Source organism: Lonchura striata, chromosome 2, assembly GCF_050655825.1.
Source record: "Lonchura striata isolate lonStrDom1 chromosome 2, ASM5065582v1, whole genome shotgun sequence".
NCBI lineage: Eukaryota > Metazoa > Chordata > Aves > Passeriformes > Estrildidae > Lonchura > Lonchura striata.
This window is the reverse complement of record NC_140704.1, coordinates 8,848,508-8,871,319: the sequence shown is the minus strand read 5'-3', so window position 1 is coordinate 8,871,319 and position 22,812 is coordinate 8,848,508. Positions and strand designations below refer to the sequence as shown.

The 22,812-nt window shown below is 40.5% G+C and overlaps 1 protein-coding gene across 1 annotated transcript; it reads right to left on the bottom strand.

The window, feature by feature from the left end:
• Positions 1–526: 526 nt before the first annotated feature.
• NOM1 (nucleolar protein with MIF4G domain 1) lies at positions 527–15,063 on the bottom strand. The gene is made up of 11 exons (XM_021526573.4): positions 14,097–15,063; positions 13,222–13,346; positions 12,102–12,297; positions 9,893–10,216; positions 9,309–9,419; positions 8,320–8,487; positions 7,627–7,748; positions 3,742–3,874; positions 3,241–3,372; positions 2,426–2,535; positions 527–1,552 (listed from the first exon to the last, which is right to left on the bottom strand). The coding sequence occupies exons 1-11, from the start codon at positions 15,051–15,053 to the stop codon at positions 1,375–1,377; spliced, it is 2,556 nt and encodes an 851-aa protein (XP_021382248.4). The 5' UTR covers positions 15,054–15,063; the 3' UTR covers positions 527–1,374.
• Between the last annotated feature and the right edge of the window lie 7,749 nt (positions 15,064–22,812).

Below are 22,812 nucleotides of genomic sequence, written 5' to 3'. Positions count from 1 at the left end.
AAGTTTTCTACACTTAAAAACTGCCAATGGTATGAAACAGGCTGAATAAATCTAGGATGAAAAAAAAGCATCTCACTTTTTCTGTTGCTACTTTGCTAGTGCAACCCAGGATTTGAAAGTGGGTTTCTGCTCCCAGGACACTTCTTCCCCTAAAGCTTGCCCTATCCTCTCAGAAGAAAGGTGAGAAAAAACAGCTCCCTGGCTGCTGGGGGAAGCACTTCTTCCCCTGGAAACAGTACACCTGAGTAAGCAGAATATACTACATTTAACAATATGATTAAAAAAGAACTTTTCCCAACAGGGACAAATCAATTGGTATTAAAGGCAAATTGGGAGGCACCCTAAGTAAATGGCCCCATTGGACATCAGAGGCAAGTCTGGCTACAGAAACAGGGCTGACAACTCTAACACAGGAAGATCACAGATGCACATTCAGACAAGAAAGCATTTCCCTTCTCCACCCAACTTAAGGTCATTCCCTTCCTTGCAGGCCAGCCAGAGTAAAGCTAACACAAACACCAAAGCATTTAGAAAAATGGCAGTTTAATGTGTAGTGGTAAGGTGACAAAAGAAACAAACCATTTACAGAGTGTTACAAAAGGACATGTGCCTATTTTTTTAAGCATCCAAATGAAAAATCTGAGCAAACTCTTAAGGGATATATTCTCTTCTTATGACTTATATTAATGATATTGTTTATGCCTAGAAAAATCTGATTAACACAAGTGATTTGGCAATTCCAATTCTAAAGGTGTGAAAAACAGGCTAAAAAAGCCATAAAACTATGCTGTGATCTCTAAACCCAATATAATTGGGCAAAGACAGATCTTCAAGTTGCTTTGCTACAGCTTTGAATCCAACTGAAGATCTTTTCCTGACCTGCAGTCAGGGAATCAATTCACAGAATTAGCAAATAACTTCCAACACTTTAAGAAAAAAGTCGATTTTTTCCCCAGCCGACTCACCAGTGCTTGTGCCATCTAGTGGCCCCTTTCTTCAGGTGAGTACCATGGTTCCTTATTAAAAGCCTTTAGTTAAGGCTGCTTATTTTATTACTTTAAGTGAAAGGCTAGAATATGCAATGCAGAACGCCCTGCTGACAAAGTATCACAGCAGACAAATTCACCCTTTTCTCCAGATACCAACCATCAACATGAAGCACTTGTACCAAAAAGAGACATGACAAAACTACATTTTCTCTTTCTTCAAAAAGGCCTTGTATCCCCTTCAATTAAACCTCTATCTAGCACACAGAGTGAAATAACTGTTTACATTAAAAAAAAAATTGATCCTTTACAGTAACACAGCTCTCCTTCTTAGGTCTGAAAGACTCTAGATTGGTTTTTCTGCATGTTTTATTAGAAAAAAATATAACTATAGCTTCAATTTGGGTTCTTTTGCCTCCAAAGCCTTGGTTGCTAGTTCCACTCTCTCTTTTAGCAAGCCAGCTTCTTCAGCACTCTTTTGGGCTTGGGCATGTTTCAGTAAGAAGTGGGTAAGGAAGAGTTTCAAGCTTTCCTGCAGCACTCCCAGTTTGGGGTTGTCAGATATCCTGTAAAGATACAGATCAAAAGTATAATTTAGTCTTCCCCCATTTCAAAAGTTCCTTAATTTTATCATCTTCAAATAAGACAGTAGAAAAACATCCAACCTATAAAAGAAGTTTTATTGAAGAAGCTTTCAAATTACCAAGTCTACCTTGGTTTGGCAAACAGCCCAAACACTCGACATACAACTGGCCTCAACAATAAAATGGAATATTGCAGCCTAAGGCTTGCTTTATGTAAACAATTACATTACAGCAAAGAACAAAGCAAACACCATGTTCAAGCTTCCTTGTGTTGCTGCATGACAGCTGAAACACCACCACCTAATTTTTTCAAATTGTATGTGACATGGCAAGACTTATACACTCAAGTCTTAAGCATCTCTAAGGATGGAAATTCCCCAGCCTCTCCAGGCAACCCTGTCCCATATAAAAAATAAGATTTTTCAGAGAACACTGATAAAAAACCCATTAAAAATACCCCAAACATTTGCCTCTTTAGTATCACTTTCTTTTTCCTTCTTGAGATACATCCTAGAAATGACAGCTGGCAGAGTGAATTCCACTGCACACAGGTGGTATAGCAGTAAGGGAAACAGGGAATTGCAGAGCTCTGCTCACGAAAATCCTATGACCAAAATGATACACTGAGTATCTGGAATTCTTATTTTATATAACACAATTGCATCTCTATCAGAGCCTGTACCAAGACACATATAACACACTGGCCCCACTCAGCCAGGAAGAGTTCACATTTTAAGGGATGGAGGGCTGATGTGTGGAAAAGGCACAGTGTAATTCCAAACAAAATAGGCAAACTTCTTATCTTCTTAATTACTACTCAACAAGGATTCTCTGGAGGTGCCAGTGATCACTTACCTCATAAAAATGTCAGTAATTTCTTCCTCATCTGCTTTAGTTAACAGCGTGCTTAATACCTGTCGTAGGAAACGGACTTTGGGTTTGTCCAGTTCACTGAATTCAATCACCTGGCAGACAGAGAGGGTGAATTAGATTAATTCAAGTATTTCAAACAGCTGGTCTTCTCTCCTAAATTAAGAACTTTCAGCACATCAGCTGGACTCTGAAATATACTGTGCCTTGAGTTTAGCACAGAATAATTACCTGAGAAGGCTGCTTCCAAAAGCCAATCAATAATGAAAGCAAAGAACCTTCTAAGGAATAGAAGTCTACTGGTACCAGAATACCAGATGTCCTTTCTCAATTAGATAAATACTTTGTAAGTACCTGGGACAATCCACTTAATTGCCTGTTTAATACATTCCAGTTACTCTTCTAATAGAATTCTATGGACTACCCATTCTGAAATCCAAGAAATCTACTCAGCACTTTCTTGTCTAATAATATCAGCTAAAAACCATAGCACAAAAACCACTGGCAAAACCTGCTAATGAAGGAGCCTCAGTTCCAACTCTGGATACTCTGAAGGAAATAATCCCACAACTGCTCTAGATAAAGAAATGCAGACTTTCTCTATGCCTGGGTCACCACAAGTTCCCTTCCCCACATGACAGCATTACCATAATCAATTGGAACAATTTGGTAATTTTAAAACAAGTTTGTCTTAGCATAATCAGCTAAAGTGCCAGAAAAATAACAGAGAAAATATGCCTTCCACAGAGCTAGCAAATGCAGGGAAAACACAGAAGGATTTGAAAAGAAAACACACCAACCTTGAGAACTGAAAGTGGCAGTGATTTTGTCCTTATTAAGTGAGCCAGCAGTGACACCAAGTTGGAGATGGCAGCAGCTGACAGGTTTTCTAAGTCTCTGATTTTGTCCCAAATACTAAACTGAAATGTCACCTAGGGGTCAAAGGGAAAAAATAATCTACAAATCAACTGGCTGTTTAATTGAGCAACAACATAACAAACCTTTTGACCTTGTATTCTTTATAAGCCCTCCTTTAATTAAAAGAAATGCTTGATCAGACTGTTCAAATTATTTTAAAATGCATAAAACAGAACAAAGAAAACATTCAGCATTTCATTTCCTATTCAGATCTGACCATGAGTATTCCTTACTGAATGTTTAGCCATAACAGCAGAATTTTTCTTTGAGATCAAGATCCTAACAGGCATGCATCCATTCTCAGGTATGCAGTAACTGCCTTCCTAACCACAGTCATGACACAAAACATGAAGCAAAAAATGAAGCAACAGATTTGTCTTTACCTGAAATCTTCTTTCATATCCACAAAACTTATTAGCCAAAAATGCATAGAAGGGGTTGAATGTCTTCTCCTGTAAGCAGCAGTAAAGGATGACATGAACTATTTCTCTCTCCTGCTGATCTTTCAGTCCAAGCCTAAAATTTAGCAAGAAGTTGAGAACAATTTTGTAAGGAAAAACTTGGCTGAAACAAAGTAAGAGCTACAGTCACCATCTGACAGAAATACCTTAAAACCTATCAAAATATCACATTAAATTTTACTTGTTACAAAGTACCTATGAAGTCTTTAAAACTCCTAATGGACTCCAACCTTTAAGTGTGTTGGCAAAACAAGTATCCTGGCATGGTTCTGTGGAAATGCTGAAGCACTATGGGTGTTAAAGGAGGAGATGCAAAAGTAAGGCCTCAAGAAACAGAAGTGGAATGATAGAAGTATTATCATTGCCCAGGAAAAGAAAGAAAACACTCCATGTTTGCAGCTCTCCATGAACAGAAGAGAGGGCACAGAGGTACCAGCAGCAGCAGTGCACCCACAGATACCACTACAAGGGTCAAACAGTGAAACAAGAACTGTAGGGTCCCATTGTGATAATCTCATGCTTGTACTTATGGTCATGGGAGGAAAACCAGCCTTTTGATCAGAGCAAACCTATTTGGAGAAACATTTTCAGAGCCTTTCACTTCTGTGTTACTTAGTAGGGATAAGAAAATATTCTTAAATGTTTTTCTTACTTGGTGATATGAATTTTTAAATCTCTGGGTCAAACCCATGCTACATGATACATTAAATTAATTTTTTTTTTATAGTAGTCTAAGGGGATACAGTCAGTGATTACAAAGCACCTTAAAAAAAAAAGCCTGGAGAAAACACCATCTATGAATCCATCCATCTTATGTTGGCTGCCTCAGTATGAAGGCCAAGGACTGAGCAGCCTTTCCACTCCAACAGCTGACCAGTGTAAAAGAGGGCTGAGAAACTCTGGCAATGGAATGGTGACTAACTCACAATGCACCTGGTCTGTGAATAATATGATTTAACTTCCTAATGCTGCCAGATGCTTGGCAGCATTGAAACCAATTAAAATGAAAAATGCATAATATTAGAATCTGAAAAATATAAAACAAAATTCTTCTCATTGCTTCAAGTTCAAGTTTCACAGGGCATTAGCACAACTCAAGAATACTTTCAACCAAGTTTGACTCCACTGGAACTTGCCTTACTGTCTCTCTCTAGGGTAGCTGGTCATTACTTCATGCCAATATCCCTCCTTTGTACACACCTCCAGACATCTGCATTGCATGTGACCACAGATACCCCAGATTAAGAGAGAAAACTGTGTGGAGCCCAAACTCCCTAGAATTTAAAGTTTTACAGTAGGAAAATCTAGGATGATTTCTAGGCTAACGAGCAGTAAAAATTTAATAGTTTGCTCTTCTAAAAGGGATCAGTACTTGAAGTGCTTGCTGTGTCTTGTCATAACCCACCTGCTCTCCCATCAGCCAAGCTCCATCTGATTTCAGAGCAACAAAAGGTTTTTTTTTTACAAAGGTTTTTTTTTTTACAATATAGAGGTTTTCAGCCATCAGATTTGCATTTAATAGATGACTAGGGAAGTTACACTGACACACTCTCCTTTTACTTGTTCATCATCACTCATATCATGACTTGCTTATTTAGAAAATACTCATGTTGCTAGAGTTGTAACCAAGTGACAAAACTCGGATACTCAATTTTCTTCTTACCTTCACTTCTTCACAGAACTAGAACTCCTAAATATCTAAAATTTAAGTCTGGACTATCTTTCATTGCTGAGCTTCACCATAAACCTGTGTAGATTTCATAAGCCTGATATTCCTTGATAAAGAGTGTGAAATCTTCTCACTGACTCAATTATTAATGAGTTACAGTATTCCCATGGACTTGTGTATCTTGATCCTGCTATAAATGGGATAACTGCCTCTCAAGTAGGTTGTTTGGCACCAGCAGAAGCCTGCCTCCAAGTAGTTTAGTTATCATCAACTGAAGCTCAGCTACCACTGACTACCACTGCCTTCAGACCAAAAATACCAACACTTAAATCCCATTTTAAGTCACTTTAAATTATATTAGTAGATACAGTCACTTTGGTAGTGAGTATTTAGTAAGAAATTGAGAATCATTTCATAAGGAAAAACTTGCTGACACAAAGTTATCCTGAATTACACATCTCACTCCAATAGGATAGCTGAACCTTTAATGAGTGGCTCAGTGTTTTCTGAGACGTGAAGATACTCAAATTCTTTATGTCTACAAAGTAACTTCAAAAATTGCCTCTCCATCAAATGTAAGCAGCATTCATTCTCTCTCCTGAGAGAAACTGTAGTTTGTGAAGGTGTGGCCTTTAAGCTGATGAAGAACATCCAGTCTCATTCTCTCCTCTTTGCCACCAGTGATGTTCCCAGCTCTCTCTTCACTAACACCTCTGCAATCACTAAGCCACTTCAGGGAGTTGTTCTGGTTTCAAACTAATACTTTCATCTGGAGTAAGGAGGAAAGGGACTAGAAAAACTACAGCAGCCTAGATTTCAAATAGTTTCTATTATCCTTTAACCACACCTCAACTCTGCCACAGAACTAGCAGCAGATGAATCAACAAGAGTAGTTAAAGTATTTCTTTATATGCTCTTCCTCATGAGACATCAAACATACAAATACAAATTCCCTTACACTCTGGAACACAAGTTCACACTGAAGCTAATTCCTTCACTGACAATTATGTGTACTTTCCATTATACTCTGCAGATGTGGGCAGATTTAAGAATTCCTCTCTTTGAGTTTGCTGTATAAACATCAGCACCAACACACACCAGGCAGCCTGCAGAGAGATTTTTTTGCCAAGCCTGTATGTATTCAGATTTGTGTACTAGCTTAAGTAGCACAGATGAGAGTCAAGTCCAATTTGCAAATTGAGCTGCCAGGTCTTGGCAAGAGCTGCAGCAGCAACTAATTTCTTTTAATTGAACAGGCCATATTAAGATATTGGAATGACTCCATCACAGTATCAAATCCAAGCTCTGTTTTGCAAAAGTGGCATTTAATCAAATATTAGTTGACTTTATTACAAAGTCTGTTTTGGTTCAGTAAGCAAATTAAATAATTGCATGCCATCCTGGTAAGACAATACCCTTGAGTTACAATGCTGAGACAGAAAAGTTCAGATCTGATCTCTCCCCTCCCAGTTCCTACAAACTTACAAATAATATTCTGACAAACACAAGGAATGGCTTAGTTTAAGCTCTTCCCTGATCACACGTTTTGAAGATCTGCTTGTCAGGGGGTAAGTGAACTGGTCTCCATGTGAAGCAAACCCAAAGCTAATAAATTCTGCAAGAGGGAAATGAAGGTGCTAGAACACTACCAGGTCATGCAAGTTTGGGCAGAGGTGGCTTAACAAGGTGGCAGGAAGTCAAAGAAGTGGCAGTAGTACAGAAATCACAGCAATCCAAGCAAAAAACCCAAAAGATGTTCTGCAAGGGCTTCTGGTCTGCCTCTGTAAGGAAACAATTCTGCAGCAGCCTTCCATCCACTCTACTGGGATACACAGCTCCAATGCAAAAAGACACAGGCTCCTTACATGAAAAGATGCTGCAAATCATAGTTACAGCCAGGAGTGACAACAACAGGGGCTATTCCTTTCCTCTGACTGCCAGTCAGTCCTTCCTGCCCCCATTAATCCTTACACCATGGTTCTGGTCCCCTCTCCTACCCTTTTGTCCTATTTGGGTCCCTAGCTATGCACTTCTTTTAATTGCATTATCATCTGAATGTTCTTAAGCCCAGACCAGAAATGCTGCATTTTCAACCTATTTTTAGTTCTGGGCTGATTTCTGTACTAGGCTGTACTTACCTCAGAAGTTTTTCAAAAGCATCCATGAAGTCCTCACTCATCATCAAGACACAAAAAATACTTCTCCTGATATCAGTGTTCATTCTCAGCTTACGAGCAAGCTCCATTATTTTTGAACTCACCTGAAAATAAATTATATGCTATTTTATTTCTGTTTGCCTTAAAAAAAGCTATTTCTGTACAGACTTAACACCATCAGTGAAGCTCTCCAGTAAACTATGAATCACCAGTCCAAAGGTCCAGAGCTCTTGTCCAGAGGCACAGCCATCATCAGGAGTTTTTTCAACTATGGAAATACATTTTAATCTACTTTAATTATGCCAATTAATTTTAAGATGTGCTTCTTTAACGTAAGTAATTCACCATGACCATATCATCACATTCCACAGACAGACACCACAACCTGTCAGAATTCCTACTAGCAAATCCACTGTTGAATCAAGTCTCTTCTTTCACTTTAGCAATTCCACAGGGTAAGAAAAAACAAGCTATACCATATTTGTAGTAACAGCTCTTATGAAGCACATGAGTACAATGTTTTAAAAAAATGGAGAGCAGAATTTACAATCCAAAAGCTTCCTCTTACGAGAGCATGGGAAGGATTTTTTTTGGTGGGCTCTGAAATGAACTTACTGACACATATGAAAAATCTTCAAGAGATCACAAACACTTAGACTTATAATTTGGATTTACCTTTCCTATGTGCAGCTTTTGCTGAGCCTGGCATTTTGTATCACTGATCATTGGTGCTCCACTCCAGGATGACCCCACAATCCACCAGCGACCGGCCTGGTCAGCACTGAGCAGAGACTCCAGGGACACGCGGAGCTGGGTGTCTTTTCCTGAACCACTGCTGTGAACCTTGAATAATGAAACAAAAATAAAAACCAACACAAAAGCTTTTATTTGAAACTTTTTTCTCTCTTCTTACAATAACAAAGATTTTAATTACTTAAAATTATTTTTAAACAAAAACTTTAAACATATAAATTCATCTCTTCATTAAGATCTTTGCATGTTTCCTCCCTAACCTTTGTTTCAATCAGCAACCTGGAAAGATTGTACAAGTTTCCCATATGCTGTAATTTTCTAAATGTATAAAGTTGCATAAATCTATATGTAGAAACTCTTGGATTTTTTATTTGAAAAAAGAGATACTAATCTAAAAAGTAGACATTTTCCAGTCACAAAGTTTGATTAGAATTCAGAGGATGCTGACATTGCAGCATCCTACAATCAGGTCATGATTTTCCTTTTGAACATCTGTGACTACGTAAAATGACACAACAAACTGCCTTGTGCATTGTACAGCTCAAATAACAAAAGTTTTAAACTCTGAACAAAATAACAATTTTCAACAGCAGAGTCTAGAAGCATATCGGAAGTACTGCAAAAATTTAAGAGAGGAAGAGAGGAAATCCTACAGAACTCTGTTACCTAGCTTGTTTTTACCTGGCCTAATAACCTGATATGCACATCCTGGACTGATAAATTACTCTCATCTGTTTTATACTGGGTTGTTCTTGACTAACTGCCCATTCTTTAAAAAAAAACCCCAAAAAAACAAAACAACAAACAAAAAAAAATACCAACAAAAGATCCCCAAGAAAGCCGAAATCCAATACAAATAATTACTCCTGGATTAAGATTAACAAGGCCACACCAGGCAAGAGAGTTCTCACCAGTGCTCTCTGCAATTTGCGGAGTCTTTCAACTGGCTCAGGGTCATAGCCAGGAATTTTACGCATGTCATTGTTCCTAAGTGCCAGCATAGTCTCCAGCATAAACCGAACCTATTGGGAAAAGAAATAGTTCTGTCAATTCTAAACTATGGGTTTATTAACAAAAGTAGAAGAGTGTACTTTGAAATTACTATTCTGTGAGAACAAGCAGCTCAGCTGCCAATATACACCAAAATTAAAATACAACATGTTTACTTTTATCCCTATTAAATTAATTTGTGTATAAGCTTCATCTGATAAACACCTGAGCATTTTCTGAAGTGTACAAAGTATCATGAAACAGAAAAACTCTCCATTGCATAAGACACAAACCAGTCCTGCTTCACCCATCATGAGCAGCTTGGTGTTTGTGTTCTAAGTAATGCAGAGACAGACAAGAAGAATGTAAATAACTGAATGTCACACTAATGGCAATTTAGAACCTGAACAGAATGCAGCAGAAAACATATCTGTAAATTAAACTCTGTATCCAAGTACTTATTACAGGCTGTTGAGAATATGAAATCTTTAGAACAAACACATACCCTTGTCTGATCCTGGAATTTCTTCTCCGCTGTGCTTGCTTTCCTCTGGGCTTCAGTGATCAGTTCTTTCAAAGCCAATGCATCATCTTTTCTTAAGGAAAAGCCCACATTTTTCAGAAGAAACAAAATCAGCTCAATCTCTTTTTCAGTGAAAGCACTAACAAGCTTTTTCAGAATATCAAAGATCAGCAGGCAATGAACCACATGGAAGTTATACAGATGAGCAATCAAGGCAAGCAGATTTTCACATTCCTTCCCTTCAGCATCACTTTTACAGAGTTCATCAAATTTCTTCACCACAGCTTCCAAAAAGTGAGCACCGACCTGGCAACAATTCCATTAGGGAAAAAAAAAAAAAAAATCCAGAAGTTAACTCTAAGTAGATTTTAGAGACATCTGTAAAACTCATTTTTGGGTCACTGCCACTATCAATTTTAAGGAAATACTGTTGCTTCTTTGAACCAATAGGGATGTTCTACATTTACATACATAAATATTTAAGTGGTGTGACATTTTTTTAGAAGTCTGTTATTTACACCTCATATTTGACATCCAGGTGCCTTTTAAACCTGTGCAAGAAGAACAAGTATTATGAACCTACTGTACACAAACATCAGCATTTATTTACATAATATTCAAGAACACATATTAGCATCTTTTCAGCTGTCACACTAGCATGCTGTTACTGCTAGTCAGGCATCCAGGAAAAGCTGCATGTCAAAATGCAAACACATTCCTGAGTTTGGTATTTCAGATAAAAATCCTTAGCAGAAGGATAAAAAATAACATAGTGAAAAAATCCTCCAAATACCAAATTTTCATAGTTGCTGAGCATAAGGTGAATCTGCTTTTGAACTGGGGATAATTCTTACATGTTTGTCAGTGGTATAGCTGGGAAAAGAAATTTTGGGATATATTTATTTCTGAAGAGAGAACTGATGCTAAAGGCTGGGATTAGAAAGTTTATAGGCTCTAAAACACATGGAAGTAATGAATACATTGCTGCTAAGGAAGGCCTTCACCCATTATTATTGTGTTAAAATTTACTGACCTTAAGAAAACCAGGAGTCCCAACAGCAGTACTGACCTGCATTGCAAGCCTTGACCCAGCTTAGCTGCACAAATTCATAAATGGCTGCACAAATTCATAAACACAGGGCAACTTCTGCATTGCTCAACCTAACCTTCAGTACAGCTGTACTATCACATTTTCATGTAGTGCATACTGTACATTTATTTTACAGAAACATTGCATTTTGCAGTCAGAACTGCCTTTCAAGCAGCAAAGAGGGACAAAATAAAGGTTTAATGCCAAGGCTACAGGGAGAAAGCTGTTTTAATTGCATCCATCTGATATTTAATATGGTTTCAGAGCCAGCATTCAGGCCACAGTATGACAAACTGAAAAACTTGCAATAATACATCTTTTGCATGGAGATGTGGGGGGGAAGAAAGAAGAGTCATGTAATAGCAACACACTGCTGAAACAACTTCATTTCCTGACAGACATTTTACTGAAACTAGCTAAAATATTCCCTTTGACATCAGGAGCTTCAGCATCAGCTTGGGCAAGAGGGATTTTACCTCATTCATCAGGCTTAAAAACACAAAACAAAATCCCCTCCAAAAATTGCCATGCTTTTTGAAGTTTTTATTTTCCCATATTTTAACTACATAATTCCACTGATTATTTGCATGATTTGCTTAGAAAAGAAGTTTATCCACCATTTAAAAAGGATTCCTATAGTTGCAACACTTTTCTTATCTGGATATATATAGTTCAAAAACAATATCCTCATGTACCCATGAGAACAGAAACAGATTAGTGTAACTAAAGGGAGGAAACTGAAGGTTAGAAACTTTTGATTACTGTTTGCAGAAAGATTGTGATGAAAAAATTATGTTTTTTATAATTGGCTAGTGGAAACTCATGGAGGAGATAAAATCAGACAAAGCAATGGACTTAGACCATTTCACTTATAGAAGCCTTGCAAATACTGTGTCCTAAGAACTAATGCAGAAAGATAGACAAGAAGAATGCTTAGACCTTTTCACTTGTGGAAGCCACCAAATACTGATGAAAACTCAACTAAAGGTGCTTGTCAGTGCCACACTGTTAAAAATGACAAGGCAGATCAAACAACATGTCAAGGAAAACACTCTACATTATGTATTACTATACAAAATTTGCCCCCAGCACAAGAATTACCTCAATTCCCACATTATGATGAAGGATGCTGACCAGAAGGACGTGCTCCATCATGAGTCTTGCAGGCATGGCAACTGCAGTAACACAGGCATTCATGAGAATGTCTGTCAGAGTGTCATTCATGTCCTTTCTGCTGTTGGCCATGTAGAGCTCTTCCATCTGTCCACTGATGGAGGACAAATTTGGTTCACTCAACCTATGGAGAAACAAAATCCAATGTTCACTCTTTCTTCTACTTACATAGTTCCACAATTTTGAGTTCACCCAACTTTTCTTTTTAGAGAAACTAGTTTGACTTAAGAAGAAAAGATTGAAGATTGATAAGATGACTGGAAGGAACCTTTTGTATTTTCTGTGTTTACTAAACTAACAAAATATAGTACATTTAATTCTAGTGTAGTGTAAAAAATTACATGTAAAAACATGCCAGGAACAGTATTTACACAGCACTGTCAATCTGCTTACTGTCACACTGAACAGATTTATTACAAAAAGAGACTGGTTTTAGCAGTTTTAACTGTGGCACATCACAGTCTTTGAAGAAGTTAAGTATGAAAATAATTAATACTTTAACATATATGGTATATCAAATTTCAAATGACTGAAAAAATTCTAGTCCAGGTTTTACAGGTAACAGATGAAAACTGCCAACAAATTTCTGATTTTAAAAATACTCTAAACTTGAAATGAATGTTAACTACTTTTTCTATTCTGCAGTACTTTAACCTATGAAGGGTTGCTCCTCCTCAGCTGTAGCATTGGAGAAATTGAATTTATTAAAAAAACCCCAAAACCTGTTTTCTTTTGGGTTTTTTTTTTTTTTGTTTTAATAAGCATACTCCAACTGACACTTAGTGAATTATACCTAGCAGTTGCAGGGAACTGCTGTGTGGAATCCAGCCCAATCTTAAATTTATTTTCTAGGTTTTTCAACATCTATAATGCCTAACTTTGAAGAATTTACACCAATAAAGATAATTATTCTTAACAATAGTAGACATGATTGCCAACTTAAAATCAGTTTGTGAAGAGAAAAAATCACATCCTTGCCACCTGGGCTTGAATGATGAGCATTGTCACATTGATCCAGAAAGATTAATGACTTCCCTTATTACACTACCTATTAATGAGGCCATTCACCATTTTCTTCAGTCTTCCCAATTCTTCTCTTTTCTTGTCATCTGGCGTCTCCTGCACTTTCCTTATTTGAGGAGGAATATACTTTGTAGCACTGTGATTATCACTCTTAGGAGGAAAACAAGAAAACAAGGTATCAGATGAGATCAGTATCTTAAACACTTGAACACAAATATACATTTCTATTTAAGATTAAAGTGCCAAACTTTTAGTTAAGGATATAGATTATCATCTAATAATCAACGCCATGAAGAAAAGAAGCAGGCAAAAAATTATCCTTTATGACAAACTTGATAACAGGAAAGCCCCTCTTCCCTAACTTTCTTTAAGTTATGGTTATTAAAACCTGGCATCTTAAGTCTTTGTTTTATTCAAGTTTTATTTAGGCCCATGAAGGCTAAACGACCTGTGTGACCTCATTTCCTCCACCCATTCAACAAGACCTAATACTGGCAGAACCTCTGACATCGTTCAGAAAGTAACATTTGTGTGTAACTGCTGCTGATTTCAACACAAGCTCTCTTTGCAGAAGGGCTTGATCATATTCTTACACTCCAATGCCAGAGCAGCTCCTTTTATTTGCAGATTTCACACACAGCTACAACACGCGTTGTGCTGTAGGGTATTATCTGCCACCAGCCTGACTCGGTCAGGCTAACAAGTGTCTCCAGGACCTGGCAGACCCCGCAAGTCAACACTGTCGCTGGGCCCGGCTGTTTTGAACCAGGACAACACTCCACGTGGCCCGACTGGCCAGCGAACACCCGGGCTTAACAGCGGCGATGCAACTCTGCTGTGTTCAGGCTGTGGGATGTGCTTTGGGAAGCAGGTCTGTGCTAGCTGAGCCGAACATCCTACCTCTGCCTCCCCCTTCTCCTCCTCCTCGTTCGAGGGCTCGCTGGCCTCTGGCACCCCGCCGCCCTCAGGGGCCGAGCTCTCGCTCTCCCAAAGTCCTTCCCCGTCATCCGCCTCGGAGGGGTCTGAGGCGTCTTCCAGAGCCTCCTCGGTCTCGCCATCCTCCTCGGCCTCGCCATCCTCCTCCTGTCCCGGCGGGCGCTGCCGCGGCCCCGGCTGGGTGTGCTCCTGCTGCTCCTCGTCGCTGCTGTCGCAGAGCTGGCTGAGCCCGGCCCGTGTGCCCAGCGCTCCCAGCACGTACCCCAGCCCGTCCCGCAGGAAGCTCTGCGGCACCCGCTCGGCCGCGGGCCCCTCCTGCTTCTTGCGCCGCTTCCCGAGCCCCAGCTGCCGCTCCAGCCGCCGGATCTCCTTCTCCTCCTCCTCGTTGGCTTCCAGCAGGGCCCGTTTCCGCGCCGAGGTGGCTGCGGCGGTGGAAGGGGCCTCAAGGGCTGTTGATGTCGGTGCCGACACCGGCCTGGGCCGCTGCTTGCCAGCGGCGGGCGAAGCCGGGGCTCCGGGGCGGGCGGCAGGAGCTGGCTTGGCCGGAGTGGGCTTGGCCGGGGCCGGCTTAGCTGGGGCCGGCTTGACCGAAGCGGGTTTGGCCGGGGCCGGCTTGGCTGGAGCGGGCTTGGTTGGAGCAGGCTTGGCCGGGGCGGTGGGAACCTCCAGCAGCTCCCCGCGTTGGAGTCGGCGGCGGCGGCTCCGCTTTAGTCTGCGCTTCTCCTTCCTGGCTTCCCGGCGGCTCCTGCGGTTGTGCCTGTCCGAGTCTTTGAGCAGGGCCAGCGGCGGCTCGCCGCCGGCCGCCTGCACGTATTCCTGCACCGCCTGCCGCAGCCGGTCCAGTTTCCCGCCGCGGCGGGCGCGGGCGGCCGCCCCCCGCTTCACCCGGCCCGCCGCCACACCGCGCCTGGGCGCCGCCATCTTGCAGAGCGGCCGCGCTGCCGCTTCCGCCGCGCGGGCGCCATGCCGGGCACGGCGCCCCCTGCTGGGCGCGGGCGGCGGAGCGGCGCTGAGGGGACGGGGCCCTGGAGTGCCGCGTCCGAGGCGCTCGGTCGTAGAGATGCCCTGATTTGTGTGTGTGTTTTTAAGAATTATAGAATAAATTAGGTTGAAAAGGACCCCTGAGATCATCGAGTCCAGCTTCTGACCGAACACCATCACGGCAACTAGACCGTGGCGTTAAATCCAGTGCTTAAGAAAACACCTCCAGGCACCGGACTCCACCACGTCCCTGGGCAGTCCATTCCAGTCTCCCTTTCTGTGAAGAAATTTCTCCTGATGTCCAACCTGAACATCCTCTGGTGCAGTCTGAGGCTGTGTCCCCTCGTCCTATCACTTGTCCTGGGAGAAGAGCCCAACCACCAGCAGGTTACACCCTCCTTTCAGGTGCTTAGAGAGCAGTAAGGTCATCCCTAAACCTGCTTTTCTCCAGGCTGAACAACCCCAGCTCCCTCAGCCACTGCTTATAGCATTTATGCTACAGACCCGTCACCAGCTTTGTTGCCCGTTTTTAGACATGCTCCAGAAAGAAAATGCAAGGCTTGTCCATCTTACACCAGGGACTGGAGCAGTTTGTCCATCACAGGCCTGGCTGTGCGCACAGGGCTCCCATGTGGCACGAGGCTCTCGCTGATGCCTCTCGAGGAGCTGAGGGACACCAGCCCCTGGACATATTTTACGCCCCTTCCAGAACTGCCAAGCTCAGGTGTCTCTTCCCGAGTGTGCCAGAGCCAGCACCCATGTCCATGGTCTTCTATAGAGAACTTGGGGGTGCTGATGGATGACAAGCTGTTCATGAGTCACCAGTGCTTCCTTGTGGCCAAGAAAACAATGGGATCCTGGAATGCATTTGGATCAGCATTGTCAGCAGGTCAGGGAGGTGATGCTGCCTCTACTCAGCTCTTGTGAGGCACATCTGGATTGCTGTGTACAGTTCTGGGCTCCTCAGGACAAGAGCAAATCAAGTGGAGGGTACAGAGAGGATCAAGGGACTAGAGCATCTCTCTTATGAGAAAAGGCTGAGGGAGCAGGGCTTGTTCAGCCTCCAAAAGAGATGACTAAGAGGGGACCTCAATAATGTATATAAATTTCTAGGGAGGGTGCCAAGAGGATGGACCAGGCTCTTCTCGGTGGTACCAAGCAATAGCACAAGAGGCAATGGGCAGGAACTGATGTGCAGAAGTTCCACCTGAACATGATGAAGAACTGTTGAGTGGGTGACCATGTACTGGAAGAGATTGCCCAGAGAGGATCTGGAGTCTCCCTTATTGAAGGAATTCCAGAAGCATCTGGATGTAATCCTGTGATGTGTGCTCTGGGATAACCCTGCTTGTGCAGATGACACACTGTGGTCCCTTCCAGCCTGACCCATTCTGGTATTCTGTGACTGGTGCCAGCTTCTCTTGGGGCATTTTCACTCTCACCAGCATTCAGGACAAGGTGATGCCACTGCTGGGGCCTGTGTCCCTGCAACAGGCATACATCCTCCTGGCTCTGCACAGCTGGTGACAACTTGTCTGACATCCATGTGATCAGGGGAAATTAAATGTCCCATGGTAGTTTGCTGCTGTCAGCAGGAAAACCAATTGGTCAGTCTTATTTTTAGTCTCTGCTGTGCTCCAGGCTTATGGAGCCTGCTGGGTGTGTGCTAGATGACAGGAGTTCCCCAAAACACAGAATTTTCCTAAGTTTAATTAAAAAGTGGGCAGAGGAAAGAATTTCTTGGCTGTACAAAGAGCCCCAAGATGAGCCTAGACATTAGCAGACATGAGAAAAACAAATGAAAGCCAGCACACAAGACCCAGTTTCAGAAGACGAGTTGGTCTTGAACCTGCTGTGGGGGCCAAATACAGAGGAAGTCAGGTTTCATTTTGTTTGTTGTAGTACTCCTGACCTCTTTTGGACAATGAAGTACTGCACAGGACTTAAATTCTACCTGACAATTTAATATGGCTTTATTACCTAGAAGATTATTTTTGTCTTTCTATGCATGTTTCCATATTCTCTGATTACATCATATGTCCTAGGTGACCCATGCCTCAGAAATTCAGCTTTCTCAAGGCTGATGCATAATGAATCTTTCATCTCACTGACAAAATATGTTGCATTGATTTGTCAAGGCATTCCTTTTGCTACATTTTAAACTATATATTATGTTGTAATTTATTGCTAGGCCACTCTTTATTCATGCACAGACAGCTCACATGCATTTTGCATCCTATTTATAGATTTATTGATAACAGTAATCCAGCAGCATGCCAGAGTGCAAGATAAATACAGCTGAATATAATTTGAGAAAATATTAGGTGCTTTTAGAACCCTAAGATTTGCATCTTCCTTGTGTCTAATAATGTAATTTGTTAGTCAGGGAAAGAGAGCTTTACAATAATGGGAAATTTCATGTATCTTCAAAGAGAGAAAATGCCATTGTTTGCCTTCTTCAATAATTCTTGTCACAAAGCAAAATGTGAAGAGCGTGTATTTTGCTAAACCCCATAATCCCAATTTTGGGTCAAAATAGGCATGTTACTTTTGCAAAATGTATGGGTAAAATTATTATTACCCATTTTTAAAGTAAAAATACTTTCAAATAATTAAAACAACATTTCAGGCAAAATATAAACATCATAGTCAAGAAAATGTAATTTTTAAACAAATACTTATCTGCTTAATAGACTAATCCAGTATTCAAATCTAATGATGCCACATCAAAAGAAATACATTACAACAAATATTTCAGATCCTACCCAAGAATATTGTGGTTTATTGTTTTACATTTACCAGTTTAGCTTTGAGTACCTGGTAAATACAGTCTTCTTAAGGTCTAAAATGTGAATAAATTAGAAACTCCTGCTAAGGACTCTTCCAACATTCCTGTGTTGTCTAAGTACAAGAAAAGGGAGGAAATCCAGTTTCCATTTCACAAATTTCACTTTTAGATCTCTGCATCATGTGAGCATCACTTACCAAACAGGCATTTGGAGTTGAGGGAACATTTTGTAATTGTTCATTGTTTTGACAGTGGTCCCACATCAGAGTGAACAAGCCACGAGGGCAGGCTTCACATTTGCAATGAAATTGAGCATAATGGCATGATTCACTGGAAATGAAAGTTCATATAGAATTGCTGCTTCCTGCTGAGATAATCTTTGTTAACAGGTTTCCTTTGGTTTCCTTTCCTATTTATATTAATGGATTATTATTTCCCAGCCCTCAGCAGAATGAGCAGAATACAATTCCTTCAGCTGCCTGCTATTGTCTCCTGATCCCCTCCCACATGCCATGAAAATGTGCCTTAGTGACTACATAATGCACATAGGTAGATTCTGGCTCTTTTGTAATTTGCAGCTATTGAGAATATTTATCACCACAGGAAATATCAAAGCAGCACCAGAAAGACTTTTAGACTGAGCTCATAAAGGTGGCTCTTTGTTCTCACCAATGGAGAAAACAACCTGATTGATGTAAGAGCATAGCTTTAAATACAAAGACTTTTTTGACTACAGAATAAAAGCTTCTTGCCAGAATGAATTTATTCTCAGCACTGAGAGCCCCCAAACAGTGCAAGTGACTCTGCTATGAGTATCTAGCACAGCATCCATCTACTGCCTCTCCCCATGTCATATAGTTCTGGGATCAGCAGAACTGAAATTTGGTCTGCTGTGAAAGATTGTCTATGGGAGGACACTTTTCTTCTGGAAAACATTTTCCAGAGTCTCAAGGCAGTACAAAGTTGCTGGTTCTTCAGATGTGTTTCAGTCCCATCTATTGCAGAAGGTATTGGTAGGTGAAGAAAGTGGTTTCTGTAGTGCTTTAAAGACACATCCCTGTTGCTCAGAATCTTGGTGGGGATTTTTTGGTTGTTGGTTTGTTTTGGGGATGTTTTTTTTTTTTTTCCCCAGGGTGTATGTGCTAAGCAATTCCTGCAGTCTTGGTCTGTAGACAGTTTAGCCAGGCATGCTGAAAACTGACTACACAAAGAGTCTGGAAAAATATCTGTTCTGGCACTTTCTCCCACATTTCCATCATCTTTGTACCTGACCTTGGGCTGGTCATTTATCTTCCCTCTGCTGCCTTTGTACAAAATGAACTTCCTTCCACCATTCTGAGACTAAAGCCACGCAAGCTTCTGTAGCTCCAGGTTTGTCTGAGAAGTTCCACCCATAGCACCTCCCCTTGAGGTGTAATTCCTGCCCCTTCTCTGGGGCTGTCCCAACAGATTTGCTGACTGGAAGCTGTTTGCTGAGTTTTTAATGTAATTTCTCTCTTTTAGTCCCTGAAATCAATGTCATTTGAGTCAGTGCTCGCCGGTGATGCTCCTTAAAAGACATCTACCATTAGTTTGAGCTCATTTAGGCTGTTTGATTGAGACAAATTAGAAAGTAATAATGAGTATTTCACATGAGAATGTCTGTAGCTTTCCCCCCACCCTCCAAAAAAGCAGAAGATTAAATGGAAACTTCAGCTGGCAAAACTCAAGTAGGCAAAATATGCATATTCGCTGATTTTAATCATTAATATATTTTAGTTCATTGGAAGGAAGGAGTGGGTACTAAAGGTTATTATTTAGATAAATGATCCAAAAGACAAGCATAAAAAAGACAGATATGCTGAGTGAAAGCAGAAACTCATTTCCCCAATCCATTAGCATTTTTAGTTTTAAACTATAAGGAGATTATCTAATATGTTGCACAAGGATGACTGAAAAAATTCAATCAGATTACTTTCTTGCTATTAAAAGGAAGAGGTAAATTTCCATTAAAATGAGCTTTAAAATTAGTGTTTTGTTCCCATCATAGTCAAAAAAACAAACAATTGTAAATCAGAATAGCACCATTGATCAAAGTTCCACATTATGGCACTTTGCATTTTTTCCCACAAAATTTATATAATCAAAGCTTCTGTGCCAAGAATTGTCCCTGTGGGAGACACAGTGCTAAATACCAACCTTATCTAATGAACACTTGTATTGTCATTTAGAAGGCAGTTTTCATCAAAAACCTGTACAAGGGATCCTTTTCTCTCTGTTCTTTCTCCTTTGTTGTTAATTACTTAGCTTCAACATCCCAGTTGGAATTCTGTTCCCTGAAGATCATTCTTTATTAGCTACACTTTAATTCTGACAAGACAAGTTTAGAAAAAGAACACTTAGAGTGACACTCCAGAATAAATACCTGGGAAGGCTTGAATTCAACACATTCCCTTAACAGGTACTGTTAATTTGTTAAAGTCACTTTTTATCTGTTTGTTTGTTTATTTACTTATAAGAGTGAAGACAGTGACAAGAGTATGTGCTGTGCCACTGCCACAGAAGCAGTGGCAGCAGTTGCAGTGTGCAGTGCTTCTGTTCATCCCCTGTCTCTGGTGGAAGGTGGTCATTTCCAGAGACAATCTCCAGCAGCCTTTTTAGCTCACTGAGGTGCTCCTAGCTATTAACAAAAGTCTTACTGCATTTTTTTCCTGAGGCTTTGCTAAACATGCAAAATATGATGTGTGTCTGAGCCAAATACAATGAAGCTTTTGGAGGTCTCACCAGGGTTTCAGCAACCTTGTACTGAAACAATGATAACAATTCGTACATTTTGGCTGCCATTCTATATTTTAATCCCAGTTCTTATGAAGCATGATGTTATTATGTATAATATAGTATTGATTTAAGTAGAGCTCCTGATCAGGAGCTCTACTTACATGACCATAAGCAGAGTGCAGCAGTGGACTGTGCCTGCCACATCTCTAGTTACAGCCCCTTCTCTCAAAGTACTTTGAAATAGCCACACTGATCTAAGCCTGACAGACAAGATCTTCTCAGTTTAGACAGACACCTACAGCTGAGCCAGTCTCCTTGCTGCCTGTTTAAAGTCAAATGGAGTGAAATAATGGCTTTTAGAGACAAAGTCCCAAATCTAATTCATTTTAGGCTTCTGCATCAGGACAAGATGATCAGTGCCTTAGACTCCCTTAGCCCAAGGTGAAAAGGCTGCCTTCCATGACTGGCTTAGCTGCAGGCAATGGCCTTGCAGATACCTCTTTAGGTGACTCATGCAAAGGTCATGGCAGCAAAACAAAACCATACTCACATGACCTTAAGCAACCTCGTGATTACACAGTTTGTGTCTGGCAGTATGTAAAACTAGATACCACCCTAATTTACTCCTTCACTTGATGACTTCCCCCTCAATTGATTGCTACCTTTCAAACCTGCAGTTTTGCAGCTCTTTTAGGTCAATCTCAATCTGCCATGAATGTCCAGATAATGCATTTCCCCATGTTAACACCAGGAGTCACAGCATAATGCACCAAATTCAAGATTTGATCAGAATGAAACTAAAAGTTTTTAAATTGGACTGGCTTAATTTTGTGATTCAGCTACACAAAGAGGTAGCTGAACTTCTTCCAGCAGCAGCACAGAGCAAGACCACTCATAATCAGTTATGAATCTACACTGTTAGCAGAATACAGAAATTACAGTGTCAGAGTTATTTTCCATGCTTCTTTAACGGAGAATTCATTATTCAACAGCTACAGCTGGCCCTTCTGTTGTCCTATTTGAAACAGGTTTTGAAACAGAGGTGAAAAGAGGAACAATTACAAAACCCTTTTTTGGTGTAATTACATTGTCATGAAAGCATGCTCTCTGCTCTCCTTAATAATTTTCTAAAAAGCAAAGCGCACTAACACATAAATTAATGTTAAGAATAAAGCCTACACAACTGTGTGTGCCTAGGGAGCTGGCTGAGTCTGTACAGATTGAATTTTTGTTTCCTCAGTGGAAATTTCCTCCTTGTTTACTGGTAGCAAAGGTAAGAAATCTATTTTTAGGACAACCTACATTTGTCTGGATGTACTTTAAGAATGGCAGTGTTAAACTTACTGCATCCTATTCCTCTAAGTAATCATGGGAAAACACACACTTAAATTGAGGCCCATGTAATATCATTTAGAATTTTATGATTACAGAAATCAACTGAAGAGACAGTTTTATTCTTCATCTTATAATTGCAGTTGTAAATTCTTAACTGCAGGTGTGATATTTTCATTAAGTCTTTAAATAAATCCTCACAATTGGGGCCCTCATCCCTGATGTGGGACTCCTGCAGCCCCGTAATGAAGAAGAAACAACAAAAACAATAATAAGTTACTGTGCCCTTGCTTTTAAGGCATGTCAAGGTGTTGGTTTGAATTCTGAGCTCTTTAAGTAGTCCTGAATCCTGCACGAGTGGTTCCAGTTCTTAGACCTGTTACTGGTGACACTTCCGCCTGGTTTTGAACTCTGCAGATGAAAGAGGAAGCTTGAAAAGAAGAGAAGCATATTAATAATATGACCATATATATATTTTCCCTTTTACTTTTCCTAGTAGAGGAGACAGTTAATGCATATTAAAGCATGGCACTAGTAGTGATGATGATATTTGTCTATGGATGAGCTGCCCATATGCAGAATTGGCTTTCTTATCTGGCATTCACAGAAGGAGAACAATACCATCTATGTGATCTTAATGTTCCTTTTCTTGGTAAATTAATCATGTCTTCTTTCTGTTTCAACTTGAGTATTGAAAGAAACTTGATCTACACAGGACCAAAGACCAGATGTAACCGAGTTTCAGTCCTGATGTAGTAACATCCTCTCTGTAGCCTTGGGCAGGTGACTTGATCTTTGAATTTTACAGCTTCATATTTTTTT

Coding starts and splice junctions, on each gene's coding strand:
- NOM1 (XM_021526573.4), bottom strand. CDS start 15,053: ATGGCGGCGCCCAGGCGCGGTGTGGCGGCGGGCCGGGTGAAGCGGGGG. Junction 3,875..7,626: donor GCTTTTGAAAAACTTCTGAG/GTAAGTACAGCC, acceptor GCTAAATTTTAG/GCTTGGACTGAAAGATCAGC. Junction 1,553..2,425: donor ATTACTGACATTTTTATGAG/GTAAGTGATCAC, acceptor GTATCTTTACAG/GATATCTGACAACCCCAAAC.